This window comes from Salmo salar, chromosome 28, assembly GCF_965601325.2.
Source record: "Salmo salar chromosome 28, fSalSal1, whole genome shotgun sequence".
Classification (NCBI taxonomy): domain Eukaryota; kingdom Metazoa; phylum Chordata; class Actinopteri; order Salmoniformes; family Salmonidae; genus Salmo; species Salmo salar.
The window spans coordinates 15,891,926-15,916,717 of NC_138318.1; the positions used below are offsets into that span (position 1 = coordinate 15,891,926).

General features: G+C 41.4%; 2 protein-coding genes across 4 annotated transcripts; one reads left to right on the plus strand and one right to left on the minus strand.

Moving 5' to 3' along the window:
• Positions 1–336: 336 nt before the first annotated feature.
• Positions 337–15,769, plus strand: LOC106589517 (uncharacterized). Of its 3 annotated transcripts, XM_014179601.3 has the most exons (7): positions 337–523; positions 9,603–9,805; positions 9,916–10,017; positions 10,559–10,654; positions 10,790–10,900; positions 12,600–12,723; positions 12,843–15,769. In XM_014179601.3, exons 1-7 carry the CDS (start codon positions 496–498, stop codon positions 15,560–15,562), a joined length of 3,384 nt encoding a protein of 1,127 aa, XP_014035076.3. In that variant the 5' UTR covers positions 337–495; the 3' UTR covers positions 15,563–15,769. The 3 variants fall into 3 exon arrangements, with proteins under 3 accessions (XP_014035076.3, XP_014035077.3, XP_082826620.1); XM_014179602.3 differs by lacking the exons at positions 337–523; positions 9,603–9,805 and having other exon boundaries at positions 10,001–10,017; positions 10,559–10,658; XM_082970494.1 differs by lacking the exons at positions 337–523; positions 9,603–9,805; positions 9,916–10,017 and having other exon boundaries at positions 10,559–10,658; positions 10,790–12,723.
• Positions 15,770–15,802: 33 nt separating this feature from the next.
• On the minus strand, positions 15,803–24,000 carry LOC106589518 (ER lumen protein-retaining receptor 2). Its single transcript, XM_014179603.3, has 5 exons — positions 23,681–24,000; positions 21,120–21,220; positions 20,585–20,743; positions 19,877–20,129; positions 15,803–17,107 (listed from the first exon to the last, which is right to left on the minus strand). The coding sequence occupies exons 1-5, from the start codon at positions 23,769–23,771 to the stop codon at positions 17,073–17,075; spliced, it is 639 nt and encodes a 212-aa protein (XP_014035078.1). The 5' UTR covers positions 23,772–24,000; the 3' UTR covers positions 15,803–17,072.
• Positions 24,001–24,792: the final 792 nt, after the last annotated feature.

The window sequence follows — 24,792 nt, forward strand, 5'->3', positions numbered from 1 at the left end:
TGTTCATAGCTCATCTGTAAATAGCCCATCCAATCTACCTCCTCCCCATACTGTATTTATTTATTTATTTATTTATTTATCTTGCTCCTATGCACCCCAGTATCTCAACTTGCACATTAATCTTCTGCATATCCTACCATTCCAGTGTTTAATTGCTATATTGTAATTACTTTGCCACCATGGCCTATTTAAATAAAGGTGAAAAAAAAAGAACAAAAAAAAGGGTAGGGACGTCCCAAGGATTCCGGGTAGCACTAACCGTATTATTAGAAATGAAAGTGCTGGTCGGCAGTCCTACTCTAAAATTATTCCGTATGGAATTGATTGCGCTGCTCAAATTACCCGCTCCAGCGAACTTGTGTCGGAACTATTACACTGTCGAAATAGCTTCCACACGGATGTAAAAGCGAGACATTTCGTATTTTGCAAACTTGGATATTATTAACTCATTATCATACCAAACGTTTTCGGATGTAACTGCAAGGAACACTCAAGATGGAAAGACGCATCCGTGGGGCAAAAGGTAAAAACATACTTATCTAAGGAAGGTATATAGCTATAGTGAATAGACCGCTGTAGTAACCAGCAACATGGCGAGCTAGCTAGCTAAGTGGCTAACTTCCTGAAACCGAATGTTGATGAACATGAACAAAAAATTCTTATAAACCAACTTTGTCACAAGGTAGGTTCTATTCCGAGGAAGATGTTGTAATAGACGATTCCCCCCCATCGTGGCTTGAAAATATTGTTCAGATTGTTCAGGCAGTTGTCACAGACTTCAATAGGGTGGAAGAATGTTTTAGATTATTTTTACATTTGTAGCACACAATTTGTCCTTGCAAATTGTTAAGAAATTGGACATTATAGGCCATTTTAGACCTATACATGCCTCCTGTAAGATCCTATGATCCGTGAACAGTAGCTACATGATACAGACATTTTGGTATCATTATACTCACCCCATATTTGGGACCACACTATGAGTCTAGATTGTGAAATAATTGTTTACTAAGAACTTATTCAACATATTAATATATCTCAAAAGTACAACATACTCGTCAAATTTCCAAAGTGTGCTATCTGGTACTTTTGAAAAGATTACCCATTTTATACTTAAATCCCACTTTATACTTGAATCCATTTTCCCCATTCACTGTGTTGGCGTTGCACATATAATTGATTGATCATTACTTAATAAAACGTAGCAGTGAGCTCACTCTGGAAATGTTATCTACTTATAGAGTGTAGTGTTTTAAACAGTATGTCTAAAAATGAACCAAATCAAAAAGGTACTTTTGATATTTTGTATGTTGAACAAATTTTCACAAATGTATATTTCAGAATGTAGACATACATATTTTAGAGCACACTATAAGGAGTTTAATGACAGCAAGATGTCTGTATCATGTACGTTTAACAGATCGTAGGGTTTTACAGGTGGCATGTATAGGCAGAGGCTAATGTTCTCCGTCACTGCAACGGATTTCCATCATATGGATTCTAGAGAGGTCGTTTTTGTGATCCGTGAAGATCCGCAATAAAAATCTCCAGGGGCGCTGGTTTGGAGATTACATAGCCTAATACAGACAGAAGCATGTCTGTTCTACGAAATATATTCCCAAATAAATGTTTTCTCCCCAAAAAATAACTGCTCTGTGCACTGAACTGACATGCATGATTGTTGATGAAACGCTGATGTTAAAATGTAGGGAAATAAATAGTCTATAATGCACTGCTCAACTGCTGGCAAAGTAATTCAAAGCCAATATATTTTCACTCAGGATGTAACTTTCCAGTGCTGCGATTTTTGCCATGTAATGTTGTTATTAAAACAAAATCGGACAACCCCATAGTGGAATAGTTTTACCTAGTTGGCTTGTTGTGTGTTCTATGAGAGATAAATATTCCTCTCGAGGCGCATTCTAGTTGCGAGAGCCATAGGAGGGAAACGTATTCTGACAAGCCGTCAAATGCACAGAAATTCTTAGTGCAATCGCGGGAAAAAACGTTTGAAAGCAGTTTTGGCAAATGTAGTTGAAGTCGATAGTTTACATACACGTTAGCCAAATGCATTTAAACTCAGTTTTTCACAATTCCTGACATTTAATCCTAGTAAAAATGTCCTGTTTTAGGTCAGTTAGGATTACCACTTTATTTTAAGAATGTGAAATAATAGTAGAGAGAATTATTTCTTTCAGCTTTTATTTCTTTCATCACATTCCCAGTGTGTCAGAAGTTTACATGCACTCAATTAGTATTTGGTAGCATTGCCTTTAAATTGTTTAACTTGGGTCAAATGTTTTGGGTAGCCTTCCACAAGCTTCCCACAATAAGTTGGGTGAATTTTGGCCCATTCCTCCTGACAGAGCTGGTGTAACTGAGTCAGGTTTGTAGGCCTCCTTACTCGCACATGCTTTTTCAGTTCTGCCCACAAATTTTCTATAGGATTGAGGTCAGGGCTTTGTGATGGACACTCCAATACGTTGACTTTGTTGTCCTTAAGCCATTTTGCCACAACTTTGGAAGTATGCTTGGGGTCATTGTCGATTTGGAAGATCCATTTACGACCAAGCTTTAACTTCCTGACTGATGTTGCTTCAATATATCCACATAATTTTCCTTTTCATGATGCCATCTATTTTGTGAAGTGACCAGTCCCTCCTGCAGCAAAGCACCCCCACAACATGATGCTGCCACCCCCTTGCTTCACGGTTGGGATGGTGTTCTTTGGCTTGCAGGCCTCCCTCTTTTTCCTCCGAACATAACGATGGTCATTATGGCCAAACAGTTCTATTTTTGTTTCATCAGACCAGAGGACATCCCTCCAAAAAGTACGATCTTTGTCCCCATGTGCAGTTGCAAACTGTAGTCTGTTTTTTTATGGCAGTTTTGGAGCAGTGGCTTCTTCCTTGCTAAGCGGCCTTTCAGGTTATGTCAATATAGGACTCGATTTACTGTGGATATAGATACGTTTTCTCCAGCATCTTCACAAGGTCCTTTGCTGTTATTCTGGGATTGATTTGCACTTTTCGCACCAGTACGCTCATCTCTAGGAGACAGAACACATCTCCTTCCTGAGCGGTATGACGGCTGCGTGGTCCCATGGTGTTTATACTTGTGTACTATTATTTGTACAGATGAATGTGGTACCTTCAGGTGTTTGGAAATTGCTTCCAAGGATGAACCAGACTTGTGGAGGTCTACAATTTTGTTTCTGAGGTCTTGGCTGATTTCTTTTGATTTTCCGATGTCAAGCAAAGCGGCACTAAGTTTGAAGGTATGCCTTGAAATACATCCACAGGAACACCCCCAATTGACTCAAATGATGCCAATTACCTTATCAGAAGCTTCTAAAGCCATGACATCAATTTCTGGAATTTTCCAAGCTGTTTAAAGGCACAGTCAACTTAGTGTATGTAAACCTCTGACCCACTGGAATTGTGATACAGTGAATTATAAGTGAAATAATCTGTCTGAAAACAATTGTTGGAAAAATGACTTGTGTCATGCACAAAGTAGATGTCTTAACCGACATGTCAAAACTATAGTTTGTTAACAAGAAATTTGTGGAGTGGTTGAAAAACGAGTTTTAATGACTCCAACCTAAGTGTATGTAAACGTCCGACTTCAACTGTATGTCGTGGTGTAATAATGTTACATTATGTACTGTTTTATCTTTTGTTTTATGTGTGATGTAAATGCCTTAATGTGTTTGGACCCCAGGAAGAGTAGCAGCTGCCTTGGCAGCAGCTAATGGGGATCCCTAATAAATACAAATCTCAATTTTATAGGCATTATGCTTCATCAGTTGGGCAACAGGTGATAAATAATACTTATTGCACATCTTATCATATAGACCACGCATAGATTATATGCATCATCCAGTATGTTAAAATACGTAGAACATTTTTACCAGTATGTTATTGGGCTCCTTTTAGAGGTGGAAATTCTATTTGAGATGGTGTCAGCATAATCTTTTTCATTGATTTTGGAGTAGAATGTCCTTTTAAAAGTCACCAGAACTGAGCCTCTCACTCCAACATACAAATTCTATAAAAATTCTCCCCGGATCCCCTCAGCAAGGGGACTGGAATTGGTCAAACTTTTTTACATGAAAGGGGAGGTTAACTTGGCCCCAGACTAACGATCTGAGATCGACGTAAGTTTGTCATTGGATTTTTTTTGTTGCTTTAACCCCAGTGTCGGGACTAAAAGGATCTTAAAATGGCCACTTACATCATGATTTTTCAAAAAAAATGTTTGTGATACAAATGTAAAAAGCATATGAAACAAGCATATGAAACATTCTTTCCAATTTAAGCTTCTATGTGAGAATTGTTTTGGCAATCGTAAGAGACCCAAAATATACTGCTCAAAAAAATTAAGGGAACACTTAAACAACACAATGTAACTCCAAGTCAATCACACTTCTGTGAAATCAAACTGTCCACTTAGGAAGCAACACTAATTGACAATAAATTTCACATGCTGTTGTGCAAATGGAATAGACAACAGGTGGAAATTATAGGCAATTAGCAAGACACCCCCAATAAAGGAGTGGTTTGGCAGGTGGTGACCACAGACCACTTCTCATTTCTTATGCTTCCTGGCTGATGTTTTGGTCACTTTTGAATGCTGGCGGTGCTTTCACTCTAGTGGTAGCATGAGACGGAGTCTGCAACCCACACAAGTGGCTCAGGTAGTGCAGCTCATCCAGGATGGCACATCAATGCGAGCTGTGGCAAGAAGGTTTGCTGTGTCTGTCAGCGTAGTGTCCAGAGCATGGAGGCGGTACCAGGAGACAGGCCAGTACATCAGGAGACATGGAGGAGGCCGTAGGAGGGCAACAATCCAGCAGCAGGACCGCTACCTCCGCCTTTGTGCAAGGAGGAGCAGGAGGAGCACTGCCAGAGCCCTGAAAAATGACCTCCAGCAGGCCACAAATGTGCATGTGTCTGCTCAAACGGTCAGAAACAGACTCCATGAGGGTGGTATGAGGGCCCGACGTCCACAGGTGGGGGTTGTGCTTACAGCCCAACACCCTGCAGGACGTTTGGCATTTGCCAGAGAACTCCAAGATTGGCAAATTTGCCACTGGCGCCCTGTGCTCTTCACAGATGAAGCAGGTTCACACTGAGCACGTGACAGACGTGACAGAGTCTGGAGACGCCATGGAGAACGTTCTGCTGCCTGCAACATCCTCCAGCATGACTGGTTTGGCGGTGGGTCAGTCATGGTGTGGGGTGGCATTTCTTTGGGGGGGCCGCACAGCCCTCCATGTGCTCGCCAGAGGTAGCCTGACTGCCATTAGGTACCGAGATGAGATCCTCAGACCCCTTGTGAGACCATATGCTGGTGCGGTTGGCCCTGGGTTCCTCCTAATGCAAACAATGCTAGACCTCATGTGGCTGGAGTGTGTCAGCAGTTCCTGCAAGAGGAAGGCATTGATGCTATGGACTGGCCCGCCCGTTCCCCAGACCTGAATCCAATTGAGCAGATCTGGGACATCATGTCTCACTCCATCCACCAACGCCACGTTGCACCACAGACTGTCCAGGAGTTGGTGGATGCTTTAGTCCAGGTCTGGGAGGAGATCCCTCAGGAGACCATCCGCCACCTCATCAGGAGCATGCCCAGGCATTGTAGGGAGGTCATACAGGCACGTGGAGGCCACACACACTACTGAGCCTCATTTTGACTCGTTTTAAGGACATTACATCAAAGTTGGATCAGCCTGTAGTGTGGTTTTCCACTTTAATTTTGAGTGTGACTCCAAATCCAGACCTCCATGGGTTGATAAATTGGATTTCCATTGATTATTTTTGTGTGATTTTGTTGTCAGCACATTAAACTATGTAAAGAAAAAAGTATTTAATGAGATTATTTCATTCATTCAGATCTAGGATGTTTTATTTTAGTGTTCCCTTTATTTTTTTGAGCAGTATATTTTCGTGCCACACTGACGTGGAATCGCCCTAATCGATGATAACAAAAAAAAAGTGAAGTCTGATCGTGACCAATTCTGTAGCAATAAGGTAATTACTAAACAACAATGGCCTCTTTCTTTTTCCAGATAACGTTGTTAGACCTAGCTAGCTAGCAAGCTAATATCTCTTTATATAATTTTCACTAGCGTTTTTTAACCTATTTGATGTTATCATTGCCCATATGATTACATGATTTTTAACTAATTGATGTATGGTCAAAAGTTTTAGAACACCTACTCATTCAATGGTTTTTCTTTTATTTTTACTATTTTCTTCATTGTAGAATAATAGTGAAGACATCTAAACTTTTAAATAACACATAAGGAATCATGTAGTAACCAAAAAAGTGCTAAACAAATCAAAATATATTATATTTGAGGTTCTTCAAATAGCCACTCTTTGCCATGATAGCCCTAACTCAGCTTGGAGGTGTGTTGGGTCATTGTCCTGTTGAAAAACAAATGATAGTCCTACTAAGCCTAAACCAGATGGGATGGCGTATTGCTGCAGAATGCTGTGGTAGCCATGCTGTATAAGTCTGCCTTGAATTCTAAATAAATCACAGTGTTACCAGCAAAGCACCCCCACACCATAACACCTCCTCCTCCATGCTTTACAGTGGGAAATACACATGCGGAGATCATCCGTTCACCCACACAGCGTCTCCCAAAGACACGGCGGTTGGAACCAAAAATCTACAATTTGGACTCCAGACCAAGGGACAAATTTCCACCGGTCTAATGTCTTGTGTTTCTTGGCCCAAGCGAGCCTCTTCTTATTATTGGTGTCCTTTAGTAGTTGTTTCTTTGCAGCAATTCAACCATAAAGGCCTGATTCACACAGTGTCCTCTTAACAGTTGATGATGAGATTAGAGGTCGACCGATTAATCGGAATGGCCGATTTAATTAGGGCCGATTTCAAGTTTTCATAACAATCGGAAATCATTATTTTTGGACACCGATTGTGGCAGATTTATGTTTTATTTTTTTATTATTATTATTTTTACACCTTTATTTAACAACGCAAGTCAGTTAAGAACACATTCTTATTTTCAATGACAGCCTAGGAACGGGTGGGTTAACGGCCTTGTTCAGGGGCAGAATGACAGATTTTGACTTTGTCAGCTCGAGGATTCGTTTTTGCAACCTTCCGGTTACTAGTCCAATGCTCTAGCCACCTGCCTTACATTGCACTCCACGAGGAGCCTGCATGGCAGGCTGACTACCTGTTATGCGAGGGCAGCAAGAAGCCAAGGTAAGTTGCTAGCTAGCGTTAAACTTATCTTTATAAAAAAACAATCAATCTTAACATAATCACTAGTTAACTACACATGGTTGATGATATTACTAGTTTATCTAGCGTGTCCTGCGTTGCATATAATCGATGCGGTGCCTGTTAATTTCTAATCGAATCACAGCCTACTTCGCCAAACGGGTGATGATTTAACAAGCGCATTTGCGAAAAAAAGCACTGTCGTTGCACCAATGTGTACCTAACCATAAATATCAATGGCTTTCTTTAAAATCAATACACAAGTATATATTTTTAAACCTGCATATTTAGTTCATATTGCCTGCTAACATGAATTTCTTATAATTAGGGAAATTGTGTCACTTCTCTTGCGTTCTGTGCAAGCAGTCAGGGTATATGCAGCAGTTTGGGCTGCCTGGCTCAAATGCGTTTGATAATGTGTAAAGTCCATTTATTCGTAACAAATACCGTAATTAATTTGCCAGAATTGTACATAATTATGACAACATTGAAGGTTGTACAATGTAACAGCAATATTTAGACTTACGGATGCCACCCGTTAGATAAAATACGGAACGGTTCCATATTTCACTGAAAGAATAAACGTTTTGTTTTCGAAATGATAGTTTCCGGATTCGACCATATTAATGACCAAAGGCTCATATTTCTGTGTGTTATTATGTTATAATTAAGTCTATGATTTGATAGAGCAGTCTGACTGAGCGGTGGTAGGCAGCAGCAGGCTCGTAAGCATTCATTCAAACAGTACCTTTGTGCGTTTGCCAGCAGCTCTTCGCTGTACTTCAAGCATTGAGCTGTTTATGACTTGAAGCCTATCAACTCCCGAAATTAGGCTGGTGTAACCGAAGTGAAATGGCTAGCTAGTTAGAGGGATGCGCGCTAATAGCGTTTCAATCGGTGACGTCACTCGCTCTGAGACTTGGAGTAGTTGTTCCCCTTGCTCTGCAAGGGCCGCGGCTTTTGTGGAGCGATGGGTAATGCTGCTTCGAGGATGGCTGTTGTCGATGTGTTCCTGGTTCGAGCCAAGGTAGGGGCGAGGAGAGGGACGGAAGCTATACTGTTACACTGGCAATACTAAAGTGCCTATAAGAACATCCAATAGTCAAAGGTATATGAAATACAAATGGTATAGAGAGAAATAGTCCTATAATTCCTATAATAACTACAACCTAAAACTTCTTACCTGGGAATATTGAAGACTCATGTTAAAAGGAACCACCAGCTTTCATATGTTCTCATGTTCTGAGCAAGGAACTTAAACGTTAGCTTTTTTACATGGCACATATTGCACTTTTACTTTCTTCTCCAACACTTTGTTTTTGCATTATTTAAACCAAATTGAACATGTTTCATTATTTATTTGAGGCTAAATAGATTTTATTGATGTATTATATTAAGTCAATTAAGTGTTCATTCAGTATTGTTGTAATTGTCATTATTACAAATACATTTTTTTTATTTTAAATCGGCCGATTTAATCGGTACCGGCTTTTTTTGGGTCCTCCAATAATCGGTATCGGCGTTGACAAATCATAATCGGTCGACCTCTAGTTGAGATGTCTGTTACCTGAACTCTGAAGCATTTATTTGGGCTGCAATTTCTGAGGCTGGTAACTCTCTAATAAACTTATCCTCTGCAGCAGAGGTAACTCTGGGTCTTCCATCCCTGTGGCAGTGCTCATGAGAGCCAGTTTCATCATAGAGCTTGATGGTTTTTACGACTGCACTTGAAGAAACATTCAAAGTTATACATTTTTTGTATTGACTGACCTTCATCTCTTAAAGTAATGATGGACTGTCGTTTCTCTTTGCTTATTTGAGCTGTTCTTGCCATAATATGGACTTGGTCTTCTACCAAATAGGGCTATCTTCTGTATACCCCCCTACCTTGTCACAACACAACTGATTGGCTCAAACGCATTAAGAAGGAAAGAAATTCCACAAAATAACTTTTAAGAAGGCACACCTGTTAATTGAAATACATTCCAGGTGACTACCTCATGAAGTTGGTTGAGAGAATGCCAAGAGTGTGCAAAGCTGTCAAGATAAAGGATGTCTATTTGAAGAATCTGAAATATAAAATATATTTTGATTTGTTTGGTTACTACATGATTCCATATGTGTTATTTCATAGTTTTGATGTCTTCACTATTATTCTACAATGTAGAAAATAGTACAAATAAAGAAAAACCCTTGAATGAGTAGATGTTCTAAAACCTTTGACTGGTAGTGTGTGTTTAACTCATTGCTCACTAGTCAGTACTCATTAATTCACTACTTGTTGCTCATCATTCAAACTTCTTTATTACCGTTTTATCGTTTGGTAAATTTCTGTGTTTCAGGTCCCTCTCTTCCTCTCCCCTCTCTGCGGCTAATGATTCCACCACTGCGGCTGGTCTCAGCAGCCATCTGGCAAACGATCCAGCAGAGACACGTGATGGATTATGGGATGCTGGAGGAGTTTGTTACCATGGTCACAGATGTGGTTCCAGAGCTTCTGAATGACAGTCAGAGGGCCCAACTTATTCTGGGTCTTCGAGCACGGGTGAGAGAGAGGGGTGGAGCTAGTGCTCATTATGATGGGAAAGATGGGATATGATCATATTTAGTGTTTGTCTCACGTACATGTCCTGGACTGGTTTGCTCTGCTTTCAGCTGGTCCTGGAGTTGTGTCGCTCGAAGCCGATCACAGACCTCCAGACCATTCAGCCACACCTGGACAGGATACAGACCCTTACACCTCTCTGGGGGACACAGGTGAGCTCCTTAAGGCAGAGCCTCAGCTAATGTCTAAATCGGTCAGTGATAAACATTCATGTATTTCTGATATGATAATGATATATTATGGAAAAAAACATATGCAGACTAAATGTAGTGCTGAGCGATTGCTGTTTTTATGTAGTTTGTTAGATTATTGCAAAATAATCACGGTTTTCAGTTTTGAGTATATATATTTTTTTACATTATGTGGGTTGAATGCTGTAACAACGCAGAATAAAACAATTAATAAAGTCCCATGATGGTAGTGATTGCCCATTAACGCTTATCACTTATTAACCATAGTTTATTCACATTACTTTACTTCAATAAAATATCTCAGTTTTTGTGTATATTAGGCTACATTTGTTTTATTTGATGACTATTGTTTCATTCCAAGTCATTTCATCCCTATAGAGCTGCTGACTGACAAAATCACTATTTTTCGAAGTACATGAGAACAAAATTAATTCAAATAATTGAACCGAGGTTGGTCAATTAGTTGTTTAAAAACCAAAAATAATAATATTCTGTGTTTAAGGTGACTGATGCAGAGGTAGGATTATCTGAATCCAATTTCCCTAGGCTGGTTCAAACCCTTCTGAAAGACCCAGACGAGAGGGAACATTTCTTCCAGGTCAGTAAGTATTTGGCTATGGAAAAGTTGTGGGTCATTTCCATTATGTGTATTTCCACTGCTGTGTATTTCCAGAAATTCAATAATTCTCTTCTAAGATGTTTTCATAGCTTATTTTCCTTTACTCTGTTTTAGGATGTTTTTCCTGTAGAATTTGGTCCCAGTTATGACGTAGGTATACAGAAACTCATGTGGCAATTTCTTTCGAGACTGGAGAAGCTACTTCCTGTGTCAAACTTCCAACAGGTACTAGTAGAAATACAATTAAATACAGTACCTTCGGAAAGTATTCAGACCCCTTGACTTTTTCAATATTTTCCTTAGTAATCTACACACAATACCCCATAATGACAAAGCGAAAAACAGGTTTTTAGATATTTTTTTTTTGCAAATGTATTAAAAAAAAAAAAACGATACCTTATTTACAAAGGTATTCAGACCCTTTTTGCTATGAGACTCAAATTGAGCTCAGGTGCATCCTGTTTCTATTGATCATCCTTGAGATGTTTCTACAACCTCTAACTAGGCAAGTCAGTTAAGAACAAATTCTTATTTACAATGACGGCCTACCCCGGCCAAACCCTCCTCTACCCTCGACGACTCTGGGCCAATTGTACGTCCTATGGGACTCCTGATCACGGCTGGTTAAGATTGAACCCTGGTCAGTAGTGACGCCTCTAGCACAGCTGCCCTACTTGGTCCCCCGCAACTTGATTGGAGTCCACCTGTGGTAAATTCAATTGATTGGACATGATTTGGAAAGGCACACACCTGTCTATATAAGGTCCCACAGTTGTCAGAGCAAAAACCAAGCCATGAGGTTGAAGGAATTGTCTGTAGAGCTCAGAGACAGGATTGTGTCAAGGCACAGATCTGAGGAAGGGTACCAAAACGATTCTGCAGCATTGAAGGTCCCCAAAAACCTTCAATGCTGCAGAATCCCCAAAACTCCATCATTCTTAAATGGAAGAAGTTTGGAACCACCAAGACTCTTCCTAGAGCTGGCCACCAAGAACCCGATGGTCAGTCTGACAGAGCTCTAGAGTTTGTCTGTCGAGATGGGAGAACCTTCCAGAAGGACAACCATCTCTGCAGCACTCCACCAATCAGGCCTTTGTGGTAGCGCGGCCAGACGGAAGCTACTCCTCAGTAAAAGGCACATGATAGCCCGCTTGGAGAATGCCAAAAGGCACCTAAAGACTCTGACCATGAGAAACAAGATTGAACTCTGGCCTGAATGCCAAGTGTCACGTCTGGAAGAAACCTGGCACCATCCCTACGGTGAAGCATGGTGGTGGCAGCATCATGCTGTGGGGATGTTTTACAGCTGCAGGGACTGGGAGACAAGTCAGGATCGAGGGAAGGATGAACGGAGCAGAGTACAGCGATTGATGAAAACCTGCTCCAGAGCACTCAGGACCTCAGACTGGGGTGACGGTTCACCTTCCAACAGGACAACAACCCTAAGCACACATCAAAGACTATGCAGGAGTGGCTTCGGGACAAGTCTCAATGTCCTTGAGTGGCCCAGCCAGAGAGGATCTGGACTTCTGTATACCACCACTACCTTGTCACAACAGACTGGCTCAAATGCATTAAGAAGGAAAGAAATTCCACAAATGAACTTTTAAAAAGGCACAACAGTTAATTGAAATGGATTCCAGGTGACAACCTCATGAAGCTGGTTGAGAGAATGCCAAGAGTGTGCGAAGCTGTCAAGGCAAAGGGTGGCTACTTTGAATAATCTGAAATATAAAATATATTTAGATTTGTTTGGTTACTACATGATTCCATATGTGTTATTTCATAGTTTTGATGTCTTCACTATTGTTCTACAATGTAGAAAATAGTACAAATAAAGAAAAACCCTTGAATGTGTAGGTGTTACAAAACCTTTGACTGGTACTGTATATTCCTTCTAACTCTGTATTCCTTATTGTGTCAGGCTGCCTTGCTGCTCAGTGACATTCCCTCTGTTCTGGAGGAATGTGTTGAGTCCATATCTCACCCTCAGCAGCTGAAAACCCTGCTTCAGTACCACAGAGATCTCTGCCAGCTGGACAACCATGGTAGGCATCTCCCACAGGACCCATCATTTTCATGCTATATCATGGATTTGTTTTGGGCATCCCATTGCAAATTTAAATCTGTGTGTTGTGTTTTGGTTCCCTTTTTCCTTCTTTTTCAGACTCTCCATCTTCCACCGATGAGGACTGCATTCTCTCAGCTCTCTGTCTTCCTCCTGTGGAAAGGGTGGTAATTACAACAGAGGTGAAAAAAGAAGGAACACGTATGGATGTAAAAGAAAGAGAAGGGGTGGATAGCAGATCAGGGGAATGTGAGAAAAACAAAACATCCTCTGTTAGTGATGATGATGATGATGAGGAGGCAGAGGATGATGCAGAGTTTGCTGACCCAGGGACAGATAAGGTGGAACCAGAGTACGGAACAGTGATGGGTATAGGGGAAGATGGTACAGAGAAGCCTTTAAAACTAATCAAAAAGCAAGAAGAAACCCATTATGAAAAATTCAGAAAAAAGTCCAAACCTGGACAAAAGAGAAGCATAGGTATGTCTAAAGAAATCAGATCCCCCATGATACAAAAGCCCTCGGTGGACCTACAAGGGATTGTCATCGCTAACATGACACAGACCCCCAAATCAAATCAACAGGTCTCAAGAGCCAAAAGGTCCTTGGAGCGTAGAACATGCAAGTTGTGCGGTAAGGTCGTACAGCGTCCTGCAGTCTTGAGGAAACACATGTTGACTCACACTGGTGACTGGTCCTATCAATGTCCTACCTGTAAGAAGATTTACAAGGCCTTGGGAAGCTTCCAGGAACATACTGAAAGATGTGTCTTTCCTATTGAGGAAACACCTGAGGACAGTGAGTCATCCATATCAGTGATGCAATACAAGGGTCTGATGTTGAAGAAAACTTTACCACGTCCGCCAGGACAAAATGAAAAAGAACTAAAACGCATTGTCTGCAAGACATGTCCTGTTTGTGGGAAGACTTTTGCCACAGGTTCGAGCATGAAGCGGCATCAGGTTATCCACACTGAGCCCAAAAAGTGCAGAGTGTGCGAACACATCTTCCCTAACTCTTCCGAGCTGAAGATCCACATGGAGTCCCATCCGAAGAAAGGAATCCAATGTAGTAACTGTGAGAGGACCTTCAAGCACGATTACAGTGTGAAGGCTCATGAAGAGGCTTGTCTTTTTCTGAGTCGTCAACAAGGGGAGCTTGGTGAGAGCTGTGGTCCTCCAGCTATGGGGCAGACAGACCCAGGGCCATCAGGCAGTACACACCAGCAGAGCATGACATGTGAAGCAGGAATCATACAACTCTCTGCAACACTGAGCAAACAGAATTCTGCCTTCACCTACATGCATTCTGTGGAGGGGTCATCAGCGAGAGCAAAAAAGTCCCTGGAGCGTAGGACATGCAAGGTGTGCGGTAAGGTTGTACAGCGTCCTGCAGTTCTGAGGAAACACATGGTGACCCACACTGGTGACTGGCCCTATCAATGTCCCACCTGTAAGAAGATTTACAAGACCTTGAGAAGCTTCCAGGAACATATTGAAAGATGTGTCTTTCCTATTGAGGAAACACCTGAGGACAGTGAGTCGTCCTCCACCAATGCAACCAAACAGCCATCTTCCACCCCGGAACCAAACGCACCTATAGGATCATCCAAACGCTGTGCAAGGTGTCCTATTTGCCATAAGTTTATATCGGGATACCTGAGATATCACATTCTCTCTCACTCAGATGAGCACCCACACGCTTGCCCTCGTTGTGGGTCGAAATACAAGTTCGACTTTGTATTGAGGAGGCACATGAGACTGTTCTGCAAGGTGAGGAAGGGGGAACCTGTTGAATTAGGGGAAAAGAAAATCCACAAGTGTAATGAATGTGGGAAGGAATTTGGGCTAAAATCCACACTGACGGCACACAAACGCATCCACAACCCGCTCCGCTGCGCCTATTGCCGAAGGATGTTCCCAGACCAAGAAACGCTTGCAATACACAAGGTAGAGCACAAACCGGTTCAATGCACCATGTGTGAGAAGAGCTTCAATGTGATAAGATACCTCTCCAGACACTACGTGGACGACCATCAGTTCAGCGGGCCGTTCCGCTGCACCTACTGCGAGAGAAGCTATGCCGAGTTATCTGTCTTCATCCGACACGAGAGGACACACACCGGGGATCTTCCATATAAGTGCTCCCACTGTCCCAAGAAGTTCCATTTTGAAACTGCTCTTGTGACACACCAGAGAAAGCACACAGGAGAGAAACCGTGCCTTTGCTGGGAGTGTGGAAAGAGCTTCCAATCCAAGGGGATTCTGAAAACACACATGAATCGTGTTCACACTCCTCAGGTGAAACGTTTCTCTTGTTCCCAGTGTAACAAAGCTTTCAGGGACAAAGGTCAAATGAAGATGCATGAGAATGTATATCACAAAGGGGTGCGTTACCCGTGCTCCTACTGTGGTAAGGGATTCTATAGCCCTGCCCCATTGGTGAGACACGTATTGATTCACACAGGGGAGAATCCTTATTCCTGCACATATAAGGAATGTACCAGAGTTTTCAAATCTGCATCTGAACTGAGGATACACATGAGATACCATACTGGAGACCGGCCATTCAAGTGCAAGGACTGTGGGAAGGGTTTTGTTCAAGCCCATTATCTTACCATACACCGGCGAAGTCATACTGGGGAGAAACCGTATTCGTGTCTCACCTGCAACAAGTCCTTCAGCACCTCCCATCAGTTGAGCAGACACATGAAAACTCACACAGGGGAGAAGCCTTACCAATGTACGGATTGCGGGAAAGCTTTCAATCGTAGAGACCGTTTGCGGACTCATCAAGATAAATGCCATCCATCTTTTTAGTTGAAGTTAAGATCCTTTTGTTCTCAATGTTCTATAAATGCTGATTGTGTTTTGCAATTGTAAATTAACTGCTTATGTAGCCAGTAACAAATGACAGCCTAAACTCACCATGCCCTAGCAACCCTACCATGCATGTTTTGCATATTTCTTTTTTGCTATGGCTGTAATGGCTTTCTCCTTCTGGGATTAAAGTACCTTCAACACCCACCTCTTACTTCTCAGTCAAGTCAGAGTCAAGTGTTTTCCGTAAAATCTTTATTTGTGGTGGCAACAGCATGCAAAAGAACTCAGTTAAAAAATAAAAAAAAAAAAAGGAATGATCTGCATGTGAGGCCAAATAAGTAAAGGCAGATGTCTGAAAACAATATCTGGTTCCAATTCAACAATGCCCATAGAATCATGTGTCACAAAGATCAACAGATCTCTTCTAAAGTGAGCTCAACAATATGCACATCATGTAGACTAATCTATGGACATTAAGAAACACTACATATGAATCTGCATAAAACATGATTGGTTTCAGGAGCTGATGTCTGCGTTGGTAGCCTACAGTATATTGCCATTGAATAGACTCATTTTGAAATGACACTCAGGTAGTAAAATATAGATACAGGTGATACTCATTTGATGGTGTAAATTTATATGAAGAAAGCCATTTACAGCAATGAAGATAAGGCAGTTTATCAATATTGTATTTCTTTGGGGGTGTAAGTGAGATTTCAAATAGCTGGTGACAGTTACAGGTCAATTCAAACTTTAAATTGATTAGATTTGTTTAATCTTTTTGGAGGATATTAAATATTGACCAGGGCATGAATGAACAGTAACTGGCTGTCTTTATACAGGAATGTACACTGGGCCAGAAAGCGAAACAAAAAAAGGTTTGCCAGCCAAAGCCAAGGGGATAACACTCCATTACACTTCCCCTCTTTCTGGATTCAGGAAGAGAAAAAAAAGTACATTTGAGATTGCAAATACTCTTAAACGGTTTTAGTCAATACTATCCCACCACAAGAAGTCCGCTCCAATATTTTACAGTGCCAAATCCCAGGCAATGTATCTTTTCAGCTCATTCACTAATGTGTCGAATCATCATACAGAGTACACATTTTTATTTAGAAAACTGTTTTCTTCCTTTATACAGAGTAATAAAAAAAGGTCAGGCAAGATGCATCAAACAGAAGTCCGAAGGCTTCAGGATGGCCTTTTCGGGTTTGTTCTGGGTTGCATTCAGCAAGGTGGAGTTAAAAGCATTGCAGATAGAAATATAATTAATAGAGCTGACAATTCCCTAGCTCTATACAATACATTTCTATCTGAGCGCTCTGACATTTGCTCCCTCCTAAACAGGTGTTGCTGATAGTGGTCAAAAAACAGGACAAACTAAGCGGCTCGCTCTCTGTCTCAGGCATCTTACACTGGCGGGGGGAGTAGAGGGGGGGGGATGGGGGGGCAACTGTGTCATGTGCCACCCCCCCAGCGAGTCTGCCAAATCGGTGATCTTTGGCACTTAGGCTGGCAGACTCAGCTTCTTTCCTTTCAGTACTGAAACAGAGGAGAGATTTTTAGGTTCACCGCACCTGTTAACAGATGACCTTAGCACATTTTGTGACAAATACCAGAGGTTCCTGGTGAGTGTTTACAGTGAAGATGAGGGCAGGTAATTCAAGAATGAACTTAAGACGAGTAGGCGGCCAGTACGTTGCAATAAACTTTAGTGAACTATTAACCTGTTGGGTCTAGGGGGCAGCATTTGCACGTCTGGATAAAAAAAATGTACCCGATTTAATCTGGTTACTAATCCTACCCAGTAACTAGAATATGCATATACTTATTATATATGGATAGAAAACACTCTAAAGTTTCCAAAACTGTTTGAATGGTGTCTGTGAGTATAACAGAACTCATTTGGCAGGCAAAACCCTGAGACATTTTCTGACAGGAAGTGGATACCTGATGTGTTGTATTGACTTTAAACCTATCCCATTGAAAAACACAGGGGTTTAGGAATATTTTGGCACTTCCTATTGCTTCCACTAGATGTCACCAGCCTTTACAAAGTGTTTTGAGTCTTCTGGAGGGAGATCTGACCGAACAAGAGCCATGGAACGGTGATGTCCCATTAGACACCTGGCGCGCTACTTCATGTTGGGTACCCTCGTTCCAATACGTTATAAAAGACTATGCATTCGTCCACCTTGAATATTATTCATGTTCTGGTTAAAAAAGGCCCTAATGATTTATGCTATACAACGTTTGACATGTTTGAACGAACGGAAATATATTTTTTCCCCTCGTTCATGACGAGAAGTCCGGCTGGCTTACATCATGTGCTAACGAGACTGAGATTTTTGGACATAAATGATGAGCTTTTTTGAACAAAACTACATTCGTTATGGACCTGTGATACCTGGAAGTGACATCTGATGAAGAGAATCAAAGGTAATGGATTATTTACATAGTATTTTCGATTTTAGATCTCCCCAACATGACGTCTAGTCTGTATCGCAACGCGTATTTTTCTGGGCACAGTGCTCAGATTATTGCAAAGTGTGATTTCCCAGTAAGGTTCTTTTTAAATCTGGCAAGTTGATTGCGTTCAAAAGATGTAAATCTATAATTCTTTAAATGACAATATAATATTTTACCAATGTTTTCTAATTTTAATTATTTAATTTGTGACGCTGACTTGACTGCCGGTTATTGGAGGGAAACGATTTCCTCAACATCAATGCCATAGTAAAACGCTGTTTTTGTATATAAATATCAACTTGATAGAACTAAAAATGCATGCATTGTCTAACATAATGTCCTAGGAGTGTCATCTGATGGAGATTGTAAAAGGTTAGTGCATCATTTTAGCTGGTTTTATGGTTTTGGTGACCCTGTCTTTGACTTGACAAAACATTACACACAACTCTTGTAAATGTACTGTCCTAACATACTCTAAATTTATGCTTTCGCCGTAAAACCTTTTTGAAATCGTAAAACGTGGTTAGATTAAGGAGATGTTTATCTTTCAAATGGTGTAACATAGTTGTATTTTTGAAAAATTTGAATTTTGACATTTATTTGGATTCAAATTTGCCGCTCTTGAAATGCACCTGCTGTTGATGGAGTGCACCACGGGTGGCACGCTAGCGTCCCACCTAGCCCCAAGAGGTTAACAGAAAATACTGACATAAGAATACATATGAGCATCGTGCACAATAATTCAAAATGCGTTGCAGTTGTGCATCCTCATGTACAATGATGATCTGCTCCTATATGTAGCCATTTTGTAAATATTTTCTGTTAAAGAGTTCACTAAAAGTTTATTGCAACATACTGGCCGCCTTCATCTTTTTTCTTGAGTGTTTACAGTAACAAGGAAACTGTATATACTGGAGTTTAAAAGGTCCAATGCAGCCATTTTTATCTCAATATTAAACCATTTTGGGATAACAAGTACCTTACTGGGATTGTTTTCAATTAAAATGGTCAAAAAAACAAACAAATATCTTCACGAAGGGCAATTTCTCAAGCAGGAATTTTGCTCTGACTGTCTGGTTATGGTCAGTGGGGAGGGGAAAACTGAAAATGTGCCGTTATTGGCAGAGGGGTAACCTGCCACCCAGCTTAACATGACCATGTCCGTACCTCCCACAGAAACCACTTCATGTCACTATTCCCCCAACACTTTCCCTGGTTGCCACTTCTTACGCAACTTATTTTAAGTCACTCAAAAAAAATGGTGTAGGGTGACATTTTACCCCTAGTTACCCTACAATTGACCAGTGTTAGATTTAGCCCCACTATCAGTGAATTGCAGAGCATGCTTAACCATGACCCTGCTAAAAACTCGGTTTAAAAATGGTGAAGTTCACACATTTGTGAGTTGAGAAACAAATAAAGTTGGAATGGAAAGCTGGGATCGCCCTCTTAACAAAGGCCATTAAAGCTGCTGTTTTCCTTGCGATTGCAAGAATTGTTGTGCATTGACTGCTTGTCAGAATACATGTTTCCTTCCTATGGCTCTCGTAACTTGAATGCGCCTCTAGAGGAATATTTATCTTGCATAGAACACAAGCCAACTAGGTAGAAAGATTCTACTACGAGGTTGACTGATTTTTCTATTCATTACTTGTTTTGTTTGCAGAGGAAAAGTAAATGGAGACCTTTCTAACATCTTCAAAATGTGCCTCGACCAAAATATGTTTTTTTTGGAGTGGTGGCAATTTTGCCGTGGCGCAGCGCAACAGTTAAATGACTGCTGCGGAAACGCTGCACCAAACTTACTTAGTAAATAAGTCAGAAGACTGCAGCTCGACTCACCTTTTGTCACATACAGATAGAAGAAGTCGCAATAGAGGATTGTCTGAACAACACCGGCCACGATGGCGATCATGTCGAAGAATCCCTCGAAGTAGAAGCGCCAGATCCAGTTGATGAGGTAGAGCGCCCGGTACAGGCCCAGGAAGAACAGGTAGTGGGTGGTGATGGTCTCCGCCTCGCCCGTCTTACTGATCATGAAGAGCTGGGGCAAGATGGCCACCGACTCCAGGTAGATTGAGAACGTCCACAGGATCTAGAGGGAGAGGAGATAGTGAGAGGTGGAGTCTGTGGCTGTGTCGTGCGCAGTTCCGAATCCGAAAGCGGTTTGTTTACATGAAAGTAAATACGATCACATCCGACTTATCGTCTTGACAACATCACAAATGTCAGAGCATTGATTACCTAGCAAGCCAGCGAAGCAAGGTAAAATATCACAAATGGAGCTAGAAGAACAATTTACTTGTTGAGCATAGCTATAGTCATCAGTCCTGTGTGTTTTCATAGTCATCACTCACTGCTAAGTTCGAAGGTCCCGACATCAGTGTATGCCATCTGCTACAGGGCGTTTTGTTGCGAGAATGCGCACGCATCACTCGAATGTGACATTTGCTTTTAAACCAAAAAAATGGCTCTATATCGGTTGCTGTATAATACGCTGATGCAGTATGCATTCATCTTAATGAGAGACAAGTAGGTGTGTGTCCTTACCTCGAGGGGAGAGAAGTCGTGGTTGACGAGGAACGCCAGCCCTCCTACGGGGACGACCAGGAACTCCACTCTGAAGGTGTCATGGTTACCGTCATAGGTGGCCTTGAACTTAGCGTAGATCAGGTACACGGTGGCGTACGCACAGCCAATGTAGATTACCTGAAACATAATACAATACACCAATCACTAACTTGATCCCTTCACTGTAACTTGGAAGATGTGTGTATACGTCCAATTAGGTTAAGCCCACGGCAACCTCAGAAACCGATGAGAAAAGTGAGCAAATTAGCTGCTTGTGTTTTCAACGTACTAGCAGTTTCCATAATTAGAGGTACACACTCTTGATGCACCCACTCATACACAAATGAACCTTGGGTATACAAGGGTGTGTCAACTTAACAGTACTTCAATATTGACTCGTGAGTAGATCTCTCTACTATAGAGAATGGGCAGGGTGTGTTGCTTGAACAAAGATCTCTAAGAGGATTAGCCTGTCACCCTCACGAGATCCATCGTTTGTGCGTGTGCGTCTCACCTTCATGGTGGTGTTGTAGAGGGAGATGAAGGAGGTGAGCAGGTCCAGGTAGCGACTGGTGAACACCAAGGCGAACAGGATCTGACTCTTCCCAGAGATACCTGTCAGAGAGACAAAAAAAAAACAACAGGTGTATGAGACGTGAGATGTCGCTCTTCTCTTCCAAACTCACAACAGTCCACCATGAGTACATCTCAAAAGCCCTAAGTGGCTTCCTCTCCTTCGGTCTCATTTCCTTCATCTGAAATGTGAAAGAATTGAGATGTTAGCCTTGCATCCTTCCTTAGAGTAACCACTGATCTGACTGGACAGGGTTGGTGTGAGGCTATGAAGTTGAATCCTTGCTTTCACCTATGCAGTCAGGTCAGATCAGTGTTACTTCTCAGGGAGACAGAAAGGAAAGAAGTGTTTTTGAACAGGGACTTTGGTGGCCCCTTGGTAGAAATCTAAACCTGGAAAGCTAATTTTGTCCCATTTCACTGGCTAACCCAGTTAGGACCTGCAGACTCATAACTACACAATGTTTTGTGTTCCATCTTACACTTGTCAATGTCATCAACTTCAAGGTACTGCTATGGCAATTCCTGACATTACCGGCATTATGGCTGTGACTTATTCCACAAGCAGCAACATAAAATTAATATAAGATGACCTTTGTAATGCTTGCGTACATTAATTTCTGATTCTAACTGCAGGAATGAAAACCTGACAGATCAAATCCACTTAGCATCTGTGATGAGGTAAAAGCTAGTCGGACTCCATACAGGAGAATTGCAAAGACACAACCAACTGAGTGTCTGATATGAAGTAGGCTTAGTACAGCATTATCACATACAAATGCTTAGACCACCTGATGTACAATCCTGGGCTTGCCATGGCAAAAACCTACTCTTTCAGATTGTGCTGAAAGAAGATCCATCCCTCAAACTTTCCTATGCCTGAACAATACACAAAGATATTGTATGGCTACGGTCAGTGGCTACAATCTCAGTTATGTTTTGAGAGCTTCTTTCCTCTCTAGCATGGCCAGGTAGTGACAACTGTGATAAAAATCCAAAGGTTTTTATTATTACAGGTGATCTAAACACAGGCATAGATAGACTTACAGCTGCTCCGCCTCAGAAGGCCAACCTGCAAACACTGGCAAGTGGTAGCACCCACTTGTAGTCAAGAAGCTCACAATACATTAATAACATTGCTAGACTAGAGTATATTAAAGACTGAATTCAACTTCAGTGCTTGCAGTGATGTGATTATGTTGGCCCAGTAACCGAGCACAAACTAATTTTTGCCTGACTGAAATGTGTCACAAATCCAATCTCTTGTGTGAGGAGCTACCTGCCTACTGAAGTTGTTGATCGTGACAGGTATCAGTGCCTCCTTTGACAACTCAGATCATCTTAAACCTAACCTTCAACCCAAACCAGTTTGAAATCAAAAAAATGTTTTCACATGGTTCATAGACAACAGGTGTAGACTAACAATGAAATGCTTACTTACAGGTCTATTTCCAACAATGCAGAGTTAAAGATTTAATACATTTAAGTAATGACACAAGGAATAAATACAAAGTGAATAACAAATAAAAATAACATGGCTATATACAGGGAGTACCAGTACCGAGTTCATGTGCAGGGAGGGGTACGAGTTAATTGAGGTACGATACATATATGTAGGGGTAAAGTGACTAGGCAACAGGATAGATAAGACAGTAGCAGCAGCATATGTGGTGAGTGTGAAAGTGTGTTTGTATGCATGTGTGTTGGGGTGTCAGTGTAAGTATGTCAGTGTGTGGGTAGAGCCAGTGCAAGAGTCAGTGCAAAAAAAGGTCAATGCAGGTAGTCATTTGATTAGCTTGTTAGCAGTCTTGTTTAGAAGTCTTATGGCCTTACACAACAGACTGCAACAAGCCTTGTATTCCCAGGGGACATTGGAAATTGACTACTTTAATTCTGTATAAGTTAAAGTAACAAAGTCCTGTATGAGCTGTGCATTTGACAACAATTAGATTGTTTTAACCATATTATCAGCGTTAAGTGACAGCGCTACCACGTCAAAGGACAGACCTGGGTAGCGACGTCGGGGGGGGGGGGGGGGAATTAGCAGACTAAGCTCAAAGGTTTCTGTACTACAACAGGGATGATGAGGCATGACATACCACACACTGAAAAGCGTTTAGTGGGCCCTGTAAACTGACGTGCGCAGATGTTGACCTGATATCGCTAGCTAGCTAATAAATGAGTGGGGTACTCAACACAAGTCAACTAACGTTACTTAGCAACGGACATTGCATGCTTTTCATTTGGGTCTATTTGATTTGCTGGACTTTGTCCTTTTCCAACATTGTCCTGTTTACTAGGCCGTGCTAGCATCAATGCTAACAATCTGATTTGATGAAGCCTCAAACTAACGTTAGTTGCCTAGTAGCAGTTAGCTTGTCAACAATAATCCACTGCAAGGAAACGTTGCTAGTTTAATAGTTAGGTACATTGTACTGGAATTGAGATGGCAATCGGAGATGTATGCAGTTTGCAAATAGTCCAAATGGGAATCTTACTCACCGGCACAGGACCTGGTTTTCCATATTTTTAGCAGTAGGATGATGATGGCTGCTAAATGGGAGAGATCACCAGTGAGTCTGAAAATGTTCATGATTCTGCTGGGTGCTGCAGGCGGCTGTGCCTTCGCTAGAACGAACCTATGCGGGTCAAATCAAATACGACCTTCAAGCCTCCGTTACTTGCAGGTTTAAAACCTTACAAGAGGGTCTGTCAGGCACCTAAATCGACGTTTTCCTCGGTCTGAATGGGAAAATGGCGAGTAATGCGCGACGTGGACCGGAGACGTGGCCAAGGATAGTCGCGCCCAATGCAAGCTGGGAAAAAATTGACGTTCGCCTAATGAGAGGTTGGACACGCCCGTGATCACGGAAATGTATTTTATATTTTCAATTACTATATTTATAAAAACTAACCCAGACTCATTTGAGAATTTGACAGTGGAATAAGCAACAACTTTGCAGAAGATATTCATATGAAAGTGAAATAATCACCAGTCAGTCAAATGCACATAATACATGACACACATGTAATATTCATGTATTAACATACTGAATTATAATTGGATGCATTTTACCGCCGTGCTATGATTGGTTAAGACCACCCAGATGGTTAGGTCATGGTCAGTTGATCATGGTTGGAGATACGTGAAAATGGAAGTTGTAGCTAATAAAGAGCTACGTTATGAAATATCATGTAGTACTGCATTTTATTATATGTTGATTCAGTTGGTGTAGTATGCAATATAAATGGCTACTTACCTTGAGTTCAAACTACAGAGCATGTATTCAAAAGAAACGCTTAGAATATGTAAAACATTTATATTGCATACTACACCAACTGAAACAACAGACTCTAAAACAATGATCAACAAAACAAAACTTACCCGAAGCATGGCGTAAGTACAAACAGCATGTGGATCTAATGTTCACGGGTCCTCTGAAGGACAGAGGAGAAGAGGAAAAGTGCAGCTACCTGCTCCTCTGGATCGGTGAAAAAGGGAGAGATATTTACAAAACATGGACACTTACCGAGGCTGAATCAAAGGTACTGAAAACATACTACGATCGTTTTGAAGCATATGTTGTGCCGAAGACCAATACGATTTTCCCTAG